The sequence below is a fragment of the Ambystoma mexicanum genome, chromosome 2p (genome assembly GCF_040938575.1).
Source record: "Ambystoma mexicanum isolate Mex_15411 chromosome 2p, UKY_AmexF1_1, whole genome shotgun sequence".
Taxonomy (NCBI): Eukaryota; Metazoa; Chordata; class Amphibia; order Caudata; family Ambystomatidae; genus Ambystoma; species Ambystoma mexicanum.
Window position 1 is genome coordinate 323,275,026 of NC_090923.1, and position 16,471 is coordinate 323,291,496.

Below are 16,471 nucleotides of genomic sequence, written 5' to 3' on the forward strand. Positions count from 1 at the left end.
AAAAAGCAAAATCACATTTTGTAGATTAGTAATCCCTTAAATGGCTGCCAATAGAACAAACAATCCAATTCAAACAAGCTATCAATCTACCATCCATCAAGAACCTTAACAACATCTACAGCGGAAGGACTTCAAATGATCTAGACAAAGACAATCCAGAACTGTCTCGAGATTACACACCTCACAAGAGCCATTACTGTGGAACACGATCCCACCAGAACTATGCGAACAACGTTTGACAACATTCAAAAGAGAGCTTCTCTAAGAGACATTACTGATGTGGGACAGTACGCACAGAAATACCTTCAAGTTCCATGATGTTTAGCCTATACCTATTCTCCAGAAAGAAGCATAAGTTAGCCCATTATGAGCACGTTAATGATTCCTAGGAATGTGGTTTAATAATTGGTGTTGAATGGTAACATTGTATCCTTGTTTTTTTCACAGCCTGAATTCTCTATTATATGTTTCTATGTTCATGGCTTGAGGCACATTCTTTGTGTGAGCCACCTGTATAAAGCACATTAACTAAACACAATTCCTCCACCTTTAATGAAAAATGCACAGACCCATTGGCTTTGTCTGTGTATTTTTTTTTTTTTATGTGTGTGATTTTTTACATTTTGCAACATGTAATGGTGAGACTTTGTTATGCCAGGTAACCAAATAACATCCTCCTTATACAAGTAGATGGGTTGAGCTGGCTCAAGATAAGTGCTTAATGTTGGCCGTGCTTTGCTTGACAGCGCGTTTGCCCCTCTTATGCAATAAAAGCTAGCATTGCTTGTTGACAAACCCTAGTACAGGTATAATGACACTGTACTAGTGTTACCGGTCTAGGATAAAACAGCTATTATAGACGTGTATTGCAATTTAAGGAATTGTGAACTCATTGAATCCTCTCAGAAGAAAGAAAAAACATATACATTCATTATTGTCTCAAGTATTTCAAATGCAGTTTGTTCTTTAAGATTGTTCACGGTTAAAATGTTCTTGCTACTCACACAGCGCAAAGAATGAAACAGAGCATGGAGCCCTGTGACACAGAATATCCAGCATTTATATCTGAACGCACAATAAAAGAGACGACGGGGAGCATTGCGTGTGATGACTGTTACAAGTAAGCCTTTCTTTTTTTTAAGAACTGCTTGTGGGCGTTTAACTGCAGTGTTTATGTGTATGTTAGGGGATGTGTAATTGTAGTTGTTATCTTGTAGCATGCGGTTTTGTAATCACCCCTCACGATATGCCATATTGTATATTATAGGGTTTGTCTAAAAGGTAGCTACCATCGTTTTCCCAGAAAGGTAGACGTAGATTGTTTGTTGAGAAACACTGGCTTAGTCAATTTCTTCTTCCAGGATAATGTTTAAAGCTATTATGGACTGAGAGACATTCTTTGATCCCAGCCATGCACGTACTCCCAAAGGACAAGGATAGGCACATGATAGAAAACCTGATTATGGAAACGTTATCATTTTGCAACATGTTTAATCATCCTAACGAAATAGTATAACTGCCAAGGCACATAATAACCAAACATGTACCTAAAGCAAATTCAGCATCAAAAAGTCGACCACTATAACGTGTTCAAATTATATGTATGTATTTGTAACCCTACTGAAGTGCCCGTTTTGCTATCTTGTTTTTGGGTCTGAGGACTTCACCTGGCAAAAACTGACATGAGGACGAATTCTTTATTGGTCACTCAGTATCAACATAGACAAATCTATTATATGTAAAAAGTATATAAACAAAACCAATGAAAGTATATGGGCTGGACAATTCTGCTCAATACGAATCAGGCCTTCCTCCCTTTATCAGGGTCCCAGTCCTCAGTGCAAAAATTAGTAGCATCAAGCAGGCACGATTTAAACACAAGTGAAACAAAAGCACCATTGTAGTACATTCAAGTTGCCGCGAAGCTGGCACCATGTTTTATACAGCATACGTGCGAGAACTGGGTATTAAGATTGGAGCATCACCGATTTAGACCTGTACGCCTGTATCTGATTCAGAAAACCTGCATCTGTAGAACATCTGGAGTTGACTGGTGCTAGTAGGAGATGTCCCTCAGTACAAATTTGTTAATCACATGACTAGCATCAGACTTGCTTCATTGTTGGGAGTTGTGAATCAGGAATGAGATATCCGACGAAAATATGAGATGCTTGATTACCCATGCGTGTTTGAAATCAGACACTCCCTTTTAATTCATTTGTTTACAAACAATGGGTATTAATATGAGGTTTGGAGATTTACCAAAGGTAAATCCGCAACACTAATTTATTGTTACTGTCATGATACCATCTTGGGACTCGATGTGATTCCTCCAGATTCCATAGTGGTGTTATTCCCCATGTTGGAGTTGCGTAGGACTCCAATATTGCTTAGAATAATTACCACCTGTGGTAAATCTGCCATTGGTAATTCCTATATGTTTGTCGGTAAAGGGGAAGAAGAACCTCCCACCAAGTTCTGCAGGTTATACTTACACTTGAACTATTAAGGGCCTCTTTTAGAGTTTTGCAGTGCAGTAAGAAAGTGACAGTAATGGGATAAGCCCTGCATTTACTGCGCCCCCAAATTCAGAAATTGCCTCCACAGGGACCCATTACCTCATGTAGTAATTACCATATAAGGTAATATGCAGTTCTCCAATGTTTTCCTCCAATGCCAAACTCCTAATGAGGACAGACAGAGTTATGCATGGGTCAGTCAATTACTTAAAGTCTTTTTGTTAAGAAATACAACAACATTAAACAGTACAAAAAAAATAATAATAATAATAGCATGGAGGGGCCCGCGTATGCTTACACTTGCATGCATAAGAGTGCTCTTCATGCTACTTTGATTGTGTCTATGCATGGGTGTAAAACCAGGATGGTATTCCGCTCGGACTCAGATTTCGGCGTTTTTATACATCCAATCACAAAAAAGATAAATATGCACCCTGCAATTTCAGTGCATGGCAGATAGCATTAACACAAATCCGTACACATTTCGCTGTGTTTCTGCAGTTGCAAAAATGCAGAATTCATAGTGATTCCTGCATGTCCCTCCACATGAAAATTCAAAATGGGCTAAAATGCATTCATACCTCATGCACAGAGTGAGTGGGGCAGGTGGAGATGAATTGAAGGTTGTTCTCTGCCACCCAGTCAAATGTGAATACAAATAAGCCATGTCGTCATAATGCGCTTCTGAGACCAGGCAGAGCCAGGAAATTAAGATCCACTGCCCCTTCCGGCCACATGCAAAATGAACCTTGCAATGCTGAGAGGTTGGTACAGAATATGATCTATACCGATTACTTTAGACGTATTACATATACATCTATGGCGTGATCTATGCATGTGGAGTAAATCAAAAGAGAAACTGTTGATTCAGTTCAAATATAGGATAACTTGATTACTTAGAGTCACAGGGTTTCTTGGTTACTTGATTACTTGGGGTTACTTGTTTACTTGATGCACACAAAGCTACCCCTTCATGTGTAGTCATATTGCAATACAAAAAGAAAGACGCTACCCGTTTTCTTTTTTTTTAATTGTGTTACTGTTTAACTTTTCACAAACATGTTCCTACAAGTTACCTTGGTTTTAAATACAATGCATCCGACCTTCTAAGATCCATTAAATGAGAACAACAGAGAAAATACCTCAGACAGTGAGTACATGGTGATCCCATAGCCAGCCAGCTTCCATTTCCATAGCAGTTGGAATATTCTGTGTCACGACAAATTGGAACAAAATAAAAAATATAACAATGATGTCTTTACATTTTCACAATATTGAGTGACTGGGTACATCATAGCAGCCTTGCAGATAGCACACTCATGTTAATGTATTTACAGTTATGACATTCAAATGGTAGATCTTACATAAAGCAATACTCGTGCTTCAAAAGACAGTAGATCACCTAATAAATTGATGCAATGTTAAGCTAAAATGTGTACTTTGGCTGGATCGCACATTTGCCAACAGAAGGGTTTCCTCACTGGAGGAATCCTTTTAATTGCTGTGAAAGCCATCCTGGCCCATTGTGGTTAGTAGCTCCTCCTATTCCTACTGGGTTCGTCGTGTTACCTGTTCTAGGATTGAAGAAAATAGGAGCATTAACTAGTAAAATGTAGCAAAAATCAGGGACCTGTTGAAAGCGGAACCCAATGTTTGGAGATGGTTCGACAGCTGTTCTCGTACCCATTTGTATAGATGATCAATAAAGCACATCCATACAACTGTGTAGGTAATGTCAGGGAAATGTTATGCAAGTAAGCTGTTAATTGCTTTTTTCACTTTAAAAATGGAGCTCACCTGGGGTAATTTCAAGCTTGTTCACAGCAGATATGGCTTGTTCAAAATATTTTGGACTCGAGGAGACATGCTGGTTCGGGTGGAGAAGTTCCCAATGTGGCACATTGTGTGCAAGGATGTGTGGATGCGCTATATATAGGAGCAAGGCTGATTTATTTAAAGTAGACTCACTGCATTCGGAGGTGTCTCATTCCTGTCTTCAAAATAGACATGAAGTTCAGAGAGCTCAAAGCATTATGACTTTCACACCGAATCTATGTTGTACATTGGCAATGTGGTACTGGCATCTGAGAATGGCATACCAAGTGATTAGTGCAAAATCCCTAAAGCAGACACAGCATACTGTGATAATATAGAGATGAACCAGAAGATGGGACCAAGCATGCACCCTCTCTAACCACCAAATAAAGAGTTTGTATAGGAGAACCTAACGTGACCCCAAGATAGTTTCACTCCATCTGCAAATAATAATCAACATCAAATAAAAAACATTGCTGTGCAAGACACAAACATCCATAATAACATGGCCAACATTTCTTTTAGCTCAAATATAATGTGTTCATAAAAACAGACAGGGCTTTGAGATCAAGATCATGTAGAGAAGATGTATAAACAGAAGAATATCCCTGGTAATCGTAAACATTTCTCCTGACAGTGGAATTGTTCTAATATAAGAAACAAATCAATGGTATCTTGTACAAAAGACAAAGGGCATCATTGTGAGTCTTTGGACCAGCTATCTTTAGCAACATAGTACTAGGAACGTGATTTTTATACTGATGGGCCATCGGGCAGAGGACGACACTCCTTCTTTCCCTGGCTTGTGTAATATTAATTTACGGCTTGTATTTCAAGAGGCTGCATTGAAGACTAAGGGCCTCATTATGACTTTGCAGGAAGCCACGCCCTTAATAAGATCATGGCTGCCTCCAAAATCGTGTCCGGGTCCGGGTTCCCTGAATGGGGAAATACCGGGCCATTCCGAGTATGGAGTGCCCGGTATTTCCTCCTTCAGGGAGCCCGGGCCCGGTCCTTCCACATTCCCATTCGAGCCCTCATAGGGTTCAATGGGAATGGGGAGGGAGCTAACAACGGGCCCATTACGAATGGGCCAGTTGTTAGTTTCCTGGTTCCCTTGCGGGACCCGCTATGGAGGTCTGGAAAAACCAGATGTCCAGAGCGGGTCTCGCGAGGGGACCTCGTAATTGTTCGGAATGGGTTTAACGGCGCCGGCACATGAGTCCCTAAGACTTCCACAAAAGGAGAATTTGATAGTGGAATCATGTGATCACATTTAGCATGTAATTCAGTATAACAAAAGTGTTTTGGCAGTTTATTTGTATTACACTTGACTGTTAACTCATATGGGAAACAGTGAGGTGATTCAAAGTAAGGATTTGAATATAGTATTGGCTAAAATGCACCCTAGAAGCTTGTCCCCACCTTGAATCATGACAGTGGTATACCCCTTAGTGTTCTAATATATAACCTTTGCTCACTTAAGACCATATATGGAGTGTGACTTGATGATGAATCCAAGATCCATCTACTCGAGTTAGATTGCTATATTGTATACTTGATGAGTGATTTGTTAAGATCTCCATTGCTTCTCAAAGATAGGACTGTGCATAATAAATACAATCATAACAATAATAATAGTAATAATAATACTAATAGTAATAATAATAATACTAATATTAATAATTATTATAAATCATATATTAACAATCATCTGAACTTTGTCAAGAGAAATATTAAGGACAAATAAGATCCCATTGGCATACTGTTTGTGTTACCCTCTGCCCATTGCACAGCTGTACAGTGCACAGAGTAGTACATAGAGACCAGCACAGATCTTCCGTAAACTGGCCAGAGATATGCAATCTGTAACCGTTCTTGAGTTATGATATTAAAGATATGGGACCTGTAAGGTAAGAGTATGTCATCTGAAAATCTTTGTAGATGGAACTAGGTTGGTTGATATTGGTTAGTTGATAGTGGCTGGTTGGTTAATATTGCAAAGGAAATACTATAACATAAACAAAAGGCAATGTACAAGGAACTATGCTTTTGATATTGGTTGCTATGTTGGAATTGAAATAATATGATGCCTCCTATCGCAGTATTTGAATGTGTATTGGCCTATGCCAAGTTGTCTAAACTATCATGTAAATAGACTCCCCGGCAAGGTTTTGACCTTAACAAAAAGCTATGTAAGTCGCCATCTTGGATTTAGCCGCCATTTTAGGTTCTCTTGTAAAGTGGAAGTCACCCTGAACATCAAAATGGAGGCCGACTGACATTCTGAGTGAGATTCTGGCCGTTGTGACCTCCACACACACGAAATAATTAATATGCCTGCAGGCCACTTGTCGGGGTCGCGAACTGAGACCTTGTCCTATCCGTGACCTATGTGTAAATGAACAACTGTATCAGCGGAACTGATCAAAATGCATACATTATGGGATTAACCTGGCAAGGAACCCTAGGCCTGGTCCCAAGAATGGTAACCCGCAAGGGGGTTGGCCAGGGCTGGATAAAGGATATAAAAGCCCAAGTATTCCAATGTACGGTCTCTCTACTAATGCATCGAACCCTCGTTGAAGTTCGTTACGTTACCCTGAGAGCCGAATAGCTATCCGTTTGTCAATTGACTTTGGTAACTGTTGTAGCTTTAAAATAAAGCACTTTGTATGTCCTTTGTAACCTGTGTTGGTGTGTTTCCTTTGGGCTTCCCAGCCTCATATCAATTTTTATGTTTTCACAGTTGGCGCCCGAATAGGGACCCTCAAGATTGATGCCGGATCATTGAAGGTTTACGCAGACTATCGAACCGGGATCGGATGGTGTGATTCTGCAGGCCCGACTGAACAAGACGCGAAACCTTGGCAGCGCTGCACGATCCGATCCTTGGACGATAGTCGTGTGGTCTGACACGGCATCTTGACGAGGGTCCATTTATGAGGCGGGCAGATTTGTCGAAACCACCAAACACAAGGTAAAATTTGTTAGGTAAATTCTTTGATAAACCGTACGGTCCTCCTTAGGTTTGGTCAGGTGCAGTCGTGACCCGGCTCTTAATTTAACCCTGACAATTTGAATTTGGCGTATTGTATCTGCAGACACAATTATTGACCAGGTAACACCAATTTTTTGCAAAATGCCTAGGAAATTGTCCAGCTGCTTTAGGGCTCTGTTCCGCAGCGATCGACAATCTTTGGAATTTAGCCACCCGGCACCACAGGAGGGGTCGCCGGCATGTACTATGTACTGTAAGTATGGCATTGGTAGTACAGTATTTAATGATATTTGGCACAGACAGACCAGACATGCCTCCGAATTTCAGTGGCCAATCAACGGCAGTTTGGAGATCCCCCGTATTGAATACCTAGAATCAGTCTTGCTAAAAAAGAAGGCCAGACCTGCAGCCTTTGATGTTTTACAGAATTGGAAAAAAGAAGCGTTACAGCAGCTTAAAAGTAGGGATAAACATGCACGCCGTCATAAAACAAATGCCGAAAAAGCGTTGTTATATGATAAAGAAAAACATTCAGACTCAGTTAAAAATATGGATAGGGCTTTTTCACTTGGAATCCAGAAAATTTACCCCTCCAAAGATTTCCATGTTTCCGAAGAATTTATTGAAAAATTGTTAAACGAACGCAGGCCTGGTGCCTCTGCGCCTCCTCCGTATGATCCTATTTTGGGTGCTCTGCCCATTCCTGCTGTTGTTCCTGCTGTTATTCCTGCTCCCCCTGTACAACCTATTGTTCCTATTCCTCTAGTTGTTGTTCCTCCACCTATCGCACCGCCCCTTCCTCCTGCGCCGATAGTTGTACCTTTATTAAATCTACCTGCACCTCCGCTGTGTGATGTGGGGTAGATTACAAAATTCGGATCTTCCCCAGGGGCGGAGAGATCTAAATGCTTTGGCACTTTCGAGGGACACAGAGCAGAAAGTATAAGGTCATGTTGAAAAATTGTTTGAGTATAGGAAGGACTTTGAAAAGTCACGAGAACAGGATGACGAAGACGATAGTATGTATGTACAGAAACGGTTCCTTCCGTGTCGTAGATCGGCACCTGAGGAAGTACGAATTTGTACCAAAGATGCGATCCAATGGATCTCGGATTCATCGATTCCGCCAGATGAAGTATACGACACGTATAGTCAGTATACAGTAGAAATGCAAAGAAAGGTAATTCAGGTAATGGTACAGTACCTGCAAGAAGAATGTGTAAGAAAGAAGTTTAGTTGCCCCATAGAATTATTGGGGATTTGTAAAAGGGCTTTTTCGCCCAACACTTCTTCGGCTGCCTTAGCGCTCGACCTGGCTCTGTTGCTTACTAAGCGGCCGGAGGTACCTATATCTCAGTTGCCTATGAGAGAGGTTCCTCCGACCTTTGTCCCAAAAGTTGAGATTCCCGCCAACGCTACGACTGGTGCCCCCGCTGTGGATATCCCTGCACATTATGTATCACAATTCGTTCACGTCCCGTTTTCACGCCAGGAAGTGAACACTATTAGACAATCAGTTGCCGATATCAGGAAAAACCTGACGGGGTTTTACAAAGTAATAGAGTCTGTCTTGCAGTCCTCTGTGTTCACCTTAAGTGATATTGACTTGCTATTTCCTGTACTCCTACCCGTAGATGTATGGAAGCAGGTTCGGACAATAGACAATGTGCCAGGGTTGGGAGATACGTGGGCTAATAGGATTAGGATTGATGGGGAAAGACCAGCAGGTGAGAAACCACCACAGGTAATACTTACTTTGCCTGATAGAATTGTCGCAAAATTTAAAACAAAAATTCCAGAGAAAAGAAATATTTGGGACAAGCTTACGGCCTGTGTTCAATGGAAAACTGAAGGCGCCACCAAATTCTTTAACAGATTCGAGCAGGTATTTTCTGACTTCAGTGGACAGGATTTGGGTACAGAGTCTGGGAAAAGGTTGTTTGTGGACAAATTTGTACGTGGATTGTTGCCTGACATCCAGTCACAGATTATGTCCTCTGAGAGCGCTTGGCAGGCAAAATCTCAATCTGAGGTTTTGCACATGGCTCAGTATTATGAGAACCGTGTTAATAATGAGAAGGACAAAATTGAAAAGAGGAAAGGAGATTTGAAAACCAAAGTATTATTACAACAAATTGTTAGAAACCCCAGAGAAGGCACGACACAGACCAGAGGTCAGTATGTCCCAAAAGGAAATGCTCCTTTGGGTCCTATGAATATTAATCAATGTGCTTATTGCCGCCAGGAAGGTCATTGGCGAGCACAGTGCCCCGTCCTTCGACAAAGGTCAAACAGTGCGTTTGGGAGTATGGGTAGGCGACCTAGGAGCTGCCCTGGAGCAGGGGGCCCTGATAGAGGTCAGTTTTCACAAGATCCTCAGCAACCTTTTTCGCGGGAAAATCAGACCTCGAGTGTTGACTCGAGGAACATATTTGATCACCCTTCTGCTGCCTACCTCTCTGAAGAGCTTCCTTCTGACAATACTCTATTCCATTAGGACTACCCGAAGCAGGGTTTGGAACCTTCACCTATTCACGTTAATCAAAAAGGCCCCTACGTTGAATTATTAGTAGGGAATAGGAAACACCACTTTTTGATAGACACTGGAGCACAGAAGTGCTCCATTGATCATTCCCGGGTTCCAAACATTGCACTGTCAGGGCAAACAAACGTTTCCGTAGGGTTTTCTGGTATACCAATTGTCTGTCCGGTTTCTTCACCGGTGTCTGTTTCTTTGGGTCCCTTTACAGACCATTGCCCTTTTCTTCTCACTTCGAACTGCGGTGAGAATTTGCTGGGGTTGAATTTGTTAAAGAAATTGAATGCAGTAATTCATTGTTCCTCTGATGGAGTACGGCTGACGGTTTCACCACAGCAACTTCCTAATTCTCAGTTCCTGATTCGACCTTTACCTCCTGAGTTTAGCCTTATCACGGAATGTTTATGGGCGGTTGACGACAATGATGTCGGGGTATTACAGATTGAGCCCGTTAAAATAGTTTTGAAACATGGAGTGAAACTACCACGCATTCCGCAGTATAAAATATCAGTTGAGGGCGAGCGTGCTTTGAAATGCATTGTCTCCGATTTTGTGCATCGTGGGGTGATCGAGGAGATTACAGGTAGTTTGTGTAACAGTCCGATCTTGCCTGTATATAAGAAAGGCGACAATGCAATCCCATACCGGTTCATAATTGATCTTCGTGCTATTAACAGAGTTGTCGCCCCACAATTTCCAATCGTGCCTGATGTGACGACGATATTGACAATGATCCCTGCTACGGCTACGCACTACAGCGTAGTGGATTTAAAAAACGTTTTCTTTAGCATCCCTATACATAAGGAAAGTAGATATTTGTTTGTGTTCACCTTGGGGGGACGCTCATTTACATTCACAAGGGCACCTCAAGGGTATACTGAAAGTCCAAGCATTTATAGTAGAGCTTTGAAAGAGCAGCTCGACACCCTTGAATTGCCACCTACTTGTACACTGCTTCAATATGTTGATGATTTGCTTTTGGCTGCAGACTCTGAAAGTGCTTGTAAAAAAGGCATAATACTGTTGCTTGTTCATCTAGCAAAAAAAGGTCATAAAGCTTCGCTCAAAAAATTTCAATATTGTTGTCAGGAGGTCGCCTATTTAGGGTACCTCCTGTCAAAGGAGGGGAGGAGATTGACACCTGAAAGAATAAAACACATTTCTGGCATGTCTGTTCCAAATACACAGAAGGAAGTCAGAGCCTTAATAGGTATGGCTTCTTACTGTAGGTTGTGGATCCCGAACTTTTCACTAGTGATAAAACCGATGTTGGCTTTGACGAAGAAGGGCATTTCTCTGCCACTGCCATGGGAATCGGAACATCAACGATCATTTGGGCTTCTCAAAACCGCGTTATGCTCTGCACCGGTTCTGGGTACTCCAAATTATGACAAGGCCTTTGTGTTGTTTGTGCATGAATGTGATGGATGTGCTTTGGCTGTGTTAACACAGGAACACGGAGGGAAGAATAGGCCCTACGGCTACTATTCCTCCGCCCTTGATCCCGTCGCATGCGCTTTGCCAAGATGTTTGCGAGCTGTCGCTGCTGCTGCCGCGTCTGTAAAACAGATTGAGGGAATGGTCCTAGGCCATGATTTGATTTTGATGGTACCTCACTCTGTAGATATCCTATTGAACAAAACCCAAACGCAACACCTCACCTCTGCGCGGTTAACAAGGTATGAATTAATTCTGTTTGCCCCTCACATTCAAATTAAGAGGTGTTGTGTTCTTAATCCGGCTGAACTCTTACCTTTCCTGCAAAACACTATTTGCGGTGACGAAGAATTACATGATTGCCTGTATACCACTGAACAAGAAACGAAGGGCAGGATAGATCTTATAGATACTCCTTTGGACAATGCAGAAGAGGAGCTGTTTTGTGATGGGTCCTGCTTCAAACTTTCAGATGGTACATCTACAGCTGCTTATGCAGTTACTACATTGAGTAAAGTTGTTGAAACTAAGAGAATTTCGCATAACCCTGCGCAGGCCGCAGAGTTTACAGCGTTGACCCGAGCTTGTGAACTCTCCCAAGGACGTATAGTAAATATATATACTGATAGCCAGTACGCCTTTGGGGTGGCTCACAACTTTGGGAGGCTCTGGTCGGAAAGAGGGTTCCTGGCCTCACATGGGATCAAGATCCAGCATGGCCCCTTGATAGTACAATTACTCTCGGCACTCTCACTCCCTAGGCAGTTAGCGATCATGAAATGTGCAGCACATCGTAAGGTCATAGATGATGTGGGAAAAGGGAACGCTTTTGCAGACCTGATAGCCAGGCAAACGGCCACAGACCTTAGCACGGACATGTATGCTTTGAGGGAAATGAAAGATGCTTATATAATGGATGAAGGTATTGGGTCTGTGCGAGATATTCAAACTGATGCCACAGTAGAAGAATCTAAAAGGTGGGCCGAAGGAATGGGGAAACTAGATGGTGATGGGTGTTGGGTGGATACATCTGAAGGAAAATGGTTGCTCCCTGATTCATACGTACTGGCAATGGTTACGATGGCACACGGTCCTACACATGTGTGTGCTCAGCAGATCACGAAAATGTTAGAACAAGTTTGGGTGAATAACAAGATTCCGGAGACTGCCAAACATCATGTCCAAAATTGCATGATCTGCTTACAGCACAATGTGGGTAAGGGGACAGTAACTCCAAGGGGAAGCTTTGGGCCCCCTTCTGTTCCCTTCCAGGTCATTCACTTTGATTTTATTGAGATGGAACGGTGTAACAATCTGAAATATGTTCTTGTAATTATTTGTGCCTTCAGTAAATGAGTCGAGGCTTTCCCCGTTAAAGATGCTACCGCCATGACCACTGCAAAGATTATGGTAAAAGAATTCTTTCCTCGATTTGGGCTCCCAAGGGTAATTTGGTCGGACAATGGTCCTCATTTTGTTGCAGCAGTAATTTTGCAGATATGCACAGCCTTACGTATTGAGAAACGATTTCACTCAGCTAGACATCCTCAAAGTGCTGGGTTGGTGGAAAGACACAATGGTATCTTAAAGAATAAGCTTGCAAAAACATGTGCCAATACCAAACTGAAATGGCCAGATGCCTTACCTATTGTATTATTGGCTATGTGTACCACACCTCAAACTAAGACTGGGCTTTCTCTATTTGAGGTAGTGATGGGGAGACCTGCTAATATCTGGGGTCTCCCAAAACCTAAAGCCCTGAGAGAGGTGGAAAATGTATTGCTTGTAGACTACAGTAACCAGTTAACTAAAAACCTGTATTTCATTTATCACCAGGTGTTTTCAGCTTTGCCTGTACGGTTCACGGGCCCAGAACACGATATACAGCCTGGAAGTTGGGTCCTAGTGAAGGCCTACGAAAGGTCTTCCTGTCTCGCTCCTCGTTGGAAGGGACCCTACCAGGTGCTGTTGGTCACTCGGACAGCAGTGCGGGTGACTGGGAAGAAACACTGGATCCACGTGATGCATGTCAAGAAACTTCCTCACCTGACGCCACACGTTACAGAAGAAGCAGAACCCCTCGCTGATGCTACAATCTCTGATCCTGGAGTAGCAAACAGCATTGTGAGTGCGTCAGAGAATTTCTCTGAGCCTGAGGAGCTTGGGGAACAGTCCATTTTGTCTCCTCACTCTCTTGAAAAATCACTTCCGGAAAACACTGTTTCAAGCTCTGCGACTTCGGTCGCCTCCGATACGTCGCTTCGCTCAGAAAGTGACGACGCCTTATTTGCGGATCAAACAATCTTGGGTACCACCAGGTACAATCTTCGACGAAGAAAATAGAACTACGGCACAGGTTTTTCCTGCATCAGGAAAAGGGAAGTGATTGGAAGCTTTCTTTTGTATAAGAGAGTTTCTGTTGAACAAAAAGGGATTCTGCTGGCTAGGTTTGGGAAGGACTAAGAAATCGCGCGACCGTAGCGTCGCCAGCAACGAACATTGGGGCTGTCGATTGAGGAACTACAATGCCTGCCACCTCCACTGCTGCTCCCCGCACTGGACTTGTGAATAAGGGGGTGACCAACTTGGACAATGAACAATGTGCCTGGGCCCCGAAAACGTACTGCTGTGTTTCGATAACGATGATTGTTATTTTTGCAATTACTGCTGTAGGACTTTGGTACTTTGAAGAAATCTATCCTCTAAAACCTTTACTACCGACCGAGATTGTACCAACTGCTTTGACTCCCTCTGTACACCTTCACACTCTGTCCCCTAGAGACTCCCAACATAGACAAAAATATCATAATAACACTCTAATGATAGTAATGAATGCAACGTATGCCATTTTTAATAAGAGTGATTGTTGGATTTGTACTCATTTACCGCAACATGGGAACAAGGGACTGGGATGGTATATTCACCCTTTACCTTTAACGACTGCTTGCTATGCCTCTCTTAGAGCACTATTCTTTGGCCATTGGAATGATAGCATCTCAGGGAACTTTGATGGAACTAATCTGAATGATTTTGAGAAACGTGAATTAACTCCCTTGGGATGCTCGCTTTTTGCGAATAGAAGTAAACCTAATGTCGCTTCTATTAGGCCGTCTGATAAACTGTCTCTTCCCTTTCAAACTTTAATTTCCTTTAAAATGGCTCCGATAGGCAATAAGGACACTGTGCCTCCTTCTTACTCTATAAATCATAGCCCTGACTCGGTCCCCTTTTGTGTACAAAGAAATGGCACTCGGCCAATGGGAGATTTTGAAGGTTGTAAGAACATTGTAAATTTGACTGGAGAAAACAGGCCTATGTATGTAGGGGGGCCTGTTTATTTTGTTTGTGGTAGTTTAGCATTTCCCTGGTTGCCCAAGGATTGGCAGGGAACCTGTTATTTAGGAATCCTGTTACCCGGGGTATTTGTAGCTAGTACATTGGAGGTTTCTAAGGCTTGCCCACGGCGGGACAAGAACGGAGATACCCCTGGGCAAGTATTGGGGGATATAGCAAAATCAGTTGTGCCCTTTTGGGGACAAATAACAAACTCTGACAACATTAGGGGATTAGCAAGGGTACTGGAGAGAACGATCAACCGGACCACGGACATACTCTACAATATGACATTAGAACAAAAAGCAATAAGATTGCTAGCACTTCACAATCGGATGGCATTAGATGTCATTCTGGCAGAATGAGGTGGAGTATGCAAACTAGTGGGGTCCGCTTGCTGTGTTTTCGTACCAGATTCCTCGCCGACAATTTTTAAAGCAATACAGAACTTGCATACTCTTAGTTCTGAAGTACATATCCCTGTAGGAGATTGGAATCTTAGCACCTGGTTCTGGGATTCTTTACGATCTTGGGGTTGGAAGGTGCTTTCTGTTATTCTAGTTATTTTGGGGATCCTGCTATTCCTTTGTTGCTATTTTCAATGTCTTCCGAGTATATGTGGAATGCTAGGGGGATGTTGTGCCCAAGCAGTGAGCACAATAGGGCATAGAATATATGCCCCAGCTACAGCATCTAAAGAGTTTGTGTTACAAGAGGTTCTTATGAACGACCTAATGGCTATAGATATTACAGACAATGATTCGGGATGTATGGATGACAACACATGGAGTTATTTTCAAAAGTATTAGAAATGATATTAGCACTTGGCATAGGCCAAAAGGAGGGTCTGTTGGAATTGAAATAATATTATGCCTCCTATCGCAGTATTTGAATGTGTATTGGCCTACGCCAAGTTGTCTAAACTATCATGTAAATAGACTCCGCGGCAAGGTTTTGACCTTAACGAAAAGCTATGTAAGTCGCCATCTTGGATTTAGCCGCCATTTTAGGTTCTCTTGTAAAGTGGAAGTCACCCTGAACATCAAAATGGAGGCCGACTGACATTCTGAGTGGGATTCTGGCCGTTGTGACCTCCACACACACAAAATAATTAATATGCCTCCAGGCCACTTGTCGGGGTCACGCACTGAGACCTTGTCCTATCCCTGACCTATGTGTAAATGAACAACTGTATCAGCGGAACTGATCAAAATGCATACATTATGGGATTGACCTGGCAAGGAACCCTAGGCCTGGTTCCAAGAATGGTTAACCCGCGAGGGGGTTGGCCAGGGCTGGATAAAGGATATAAAAGCCCAAGTATTCCAATGTACGGTCTCTCTACTAATGCATCGAACCCTCGTTGAAGTTTGTTACGTTACTCTGAGAGCCGAATAGCTATCCGTTTGTCAATTGACTTTGGTAACTGTTGTAGCTTTAAAATAAAGCACTTTGTATGTCCTTTGTAACCTGTGTTGGTGTGTTTCCTTTGGGCTTCCCAGCCTCATATCAATTTTTATATTTTCACAGCTAGACAGAGGTTGGTTGATATTTCAAAGGAAATAATATGACATATACAATTATTAAACACGAGATATAGGTGGAAAGCTGACAGAGATGGTTTTCCAAGCTGTGAATTAAAGAGAAACGTGTTGGACTAACTCTGGTTCCAAGTTATCATTTTAAAGTGATAGTGAACACTCTAGAATTCCTTTGTAGCCGCAAAATATAAAAAGTGGAAAATAATTACAGTTAATATTGCTGTTTGAAATGCGCAGGCCCTGCAGGTATGCCAGGGATGCCTTCCGGTGCAATCTTTTTACAGCA

The 16,471-nt window shown here is 42.3% G+C and overlaps 1 protein-coding gene across 4 annotated transcripts in view; it reads left to right on the plus strand.

Annotated features, from left to right (window-relative positions):
- The window catches only part of CACNA2D3 (calcium voltage-gated channel auxiliary subunit alpha2delta 3), a 3,251,448-nt gene that overhangs the window by 3,024,035 nt on the left and 210,942 nt on the right, over window positions 1–16,471 (plus strand). For all 4 annotated transcript variants that reach the window (XM_069643639.1, XM_069643642.1, XM_069643640.1 and 1 more), the window contains one exon: window positions 1,009–1,120. In XM_069643639.1, the coding sequence (XP_069499740.1) occupies window positions 1,009–1,120 (112 nt within the window). The remainder of the gene's footprint in view (window positions 1–1,008; window positions 1,121–16,471) is intronic.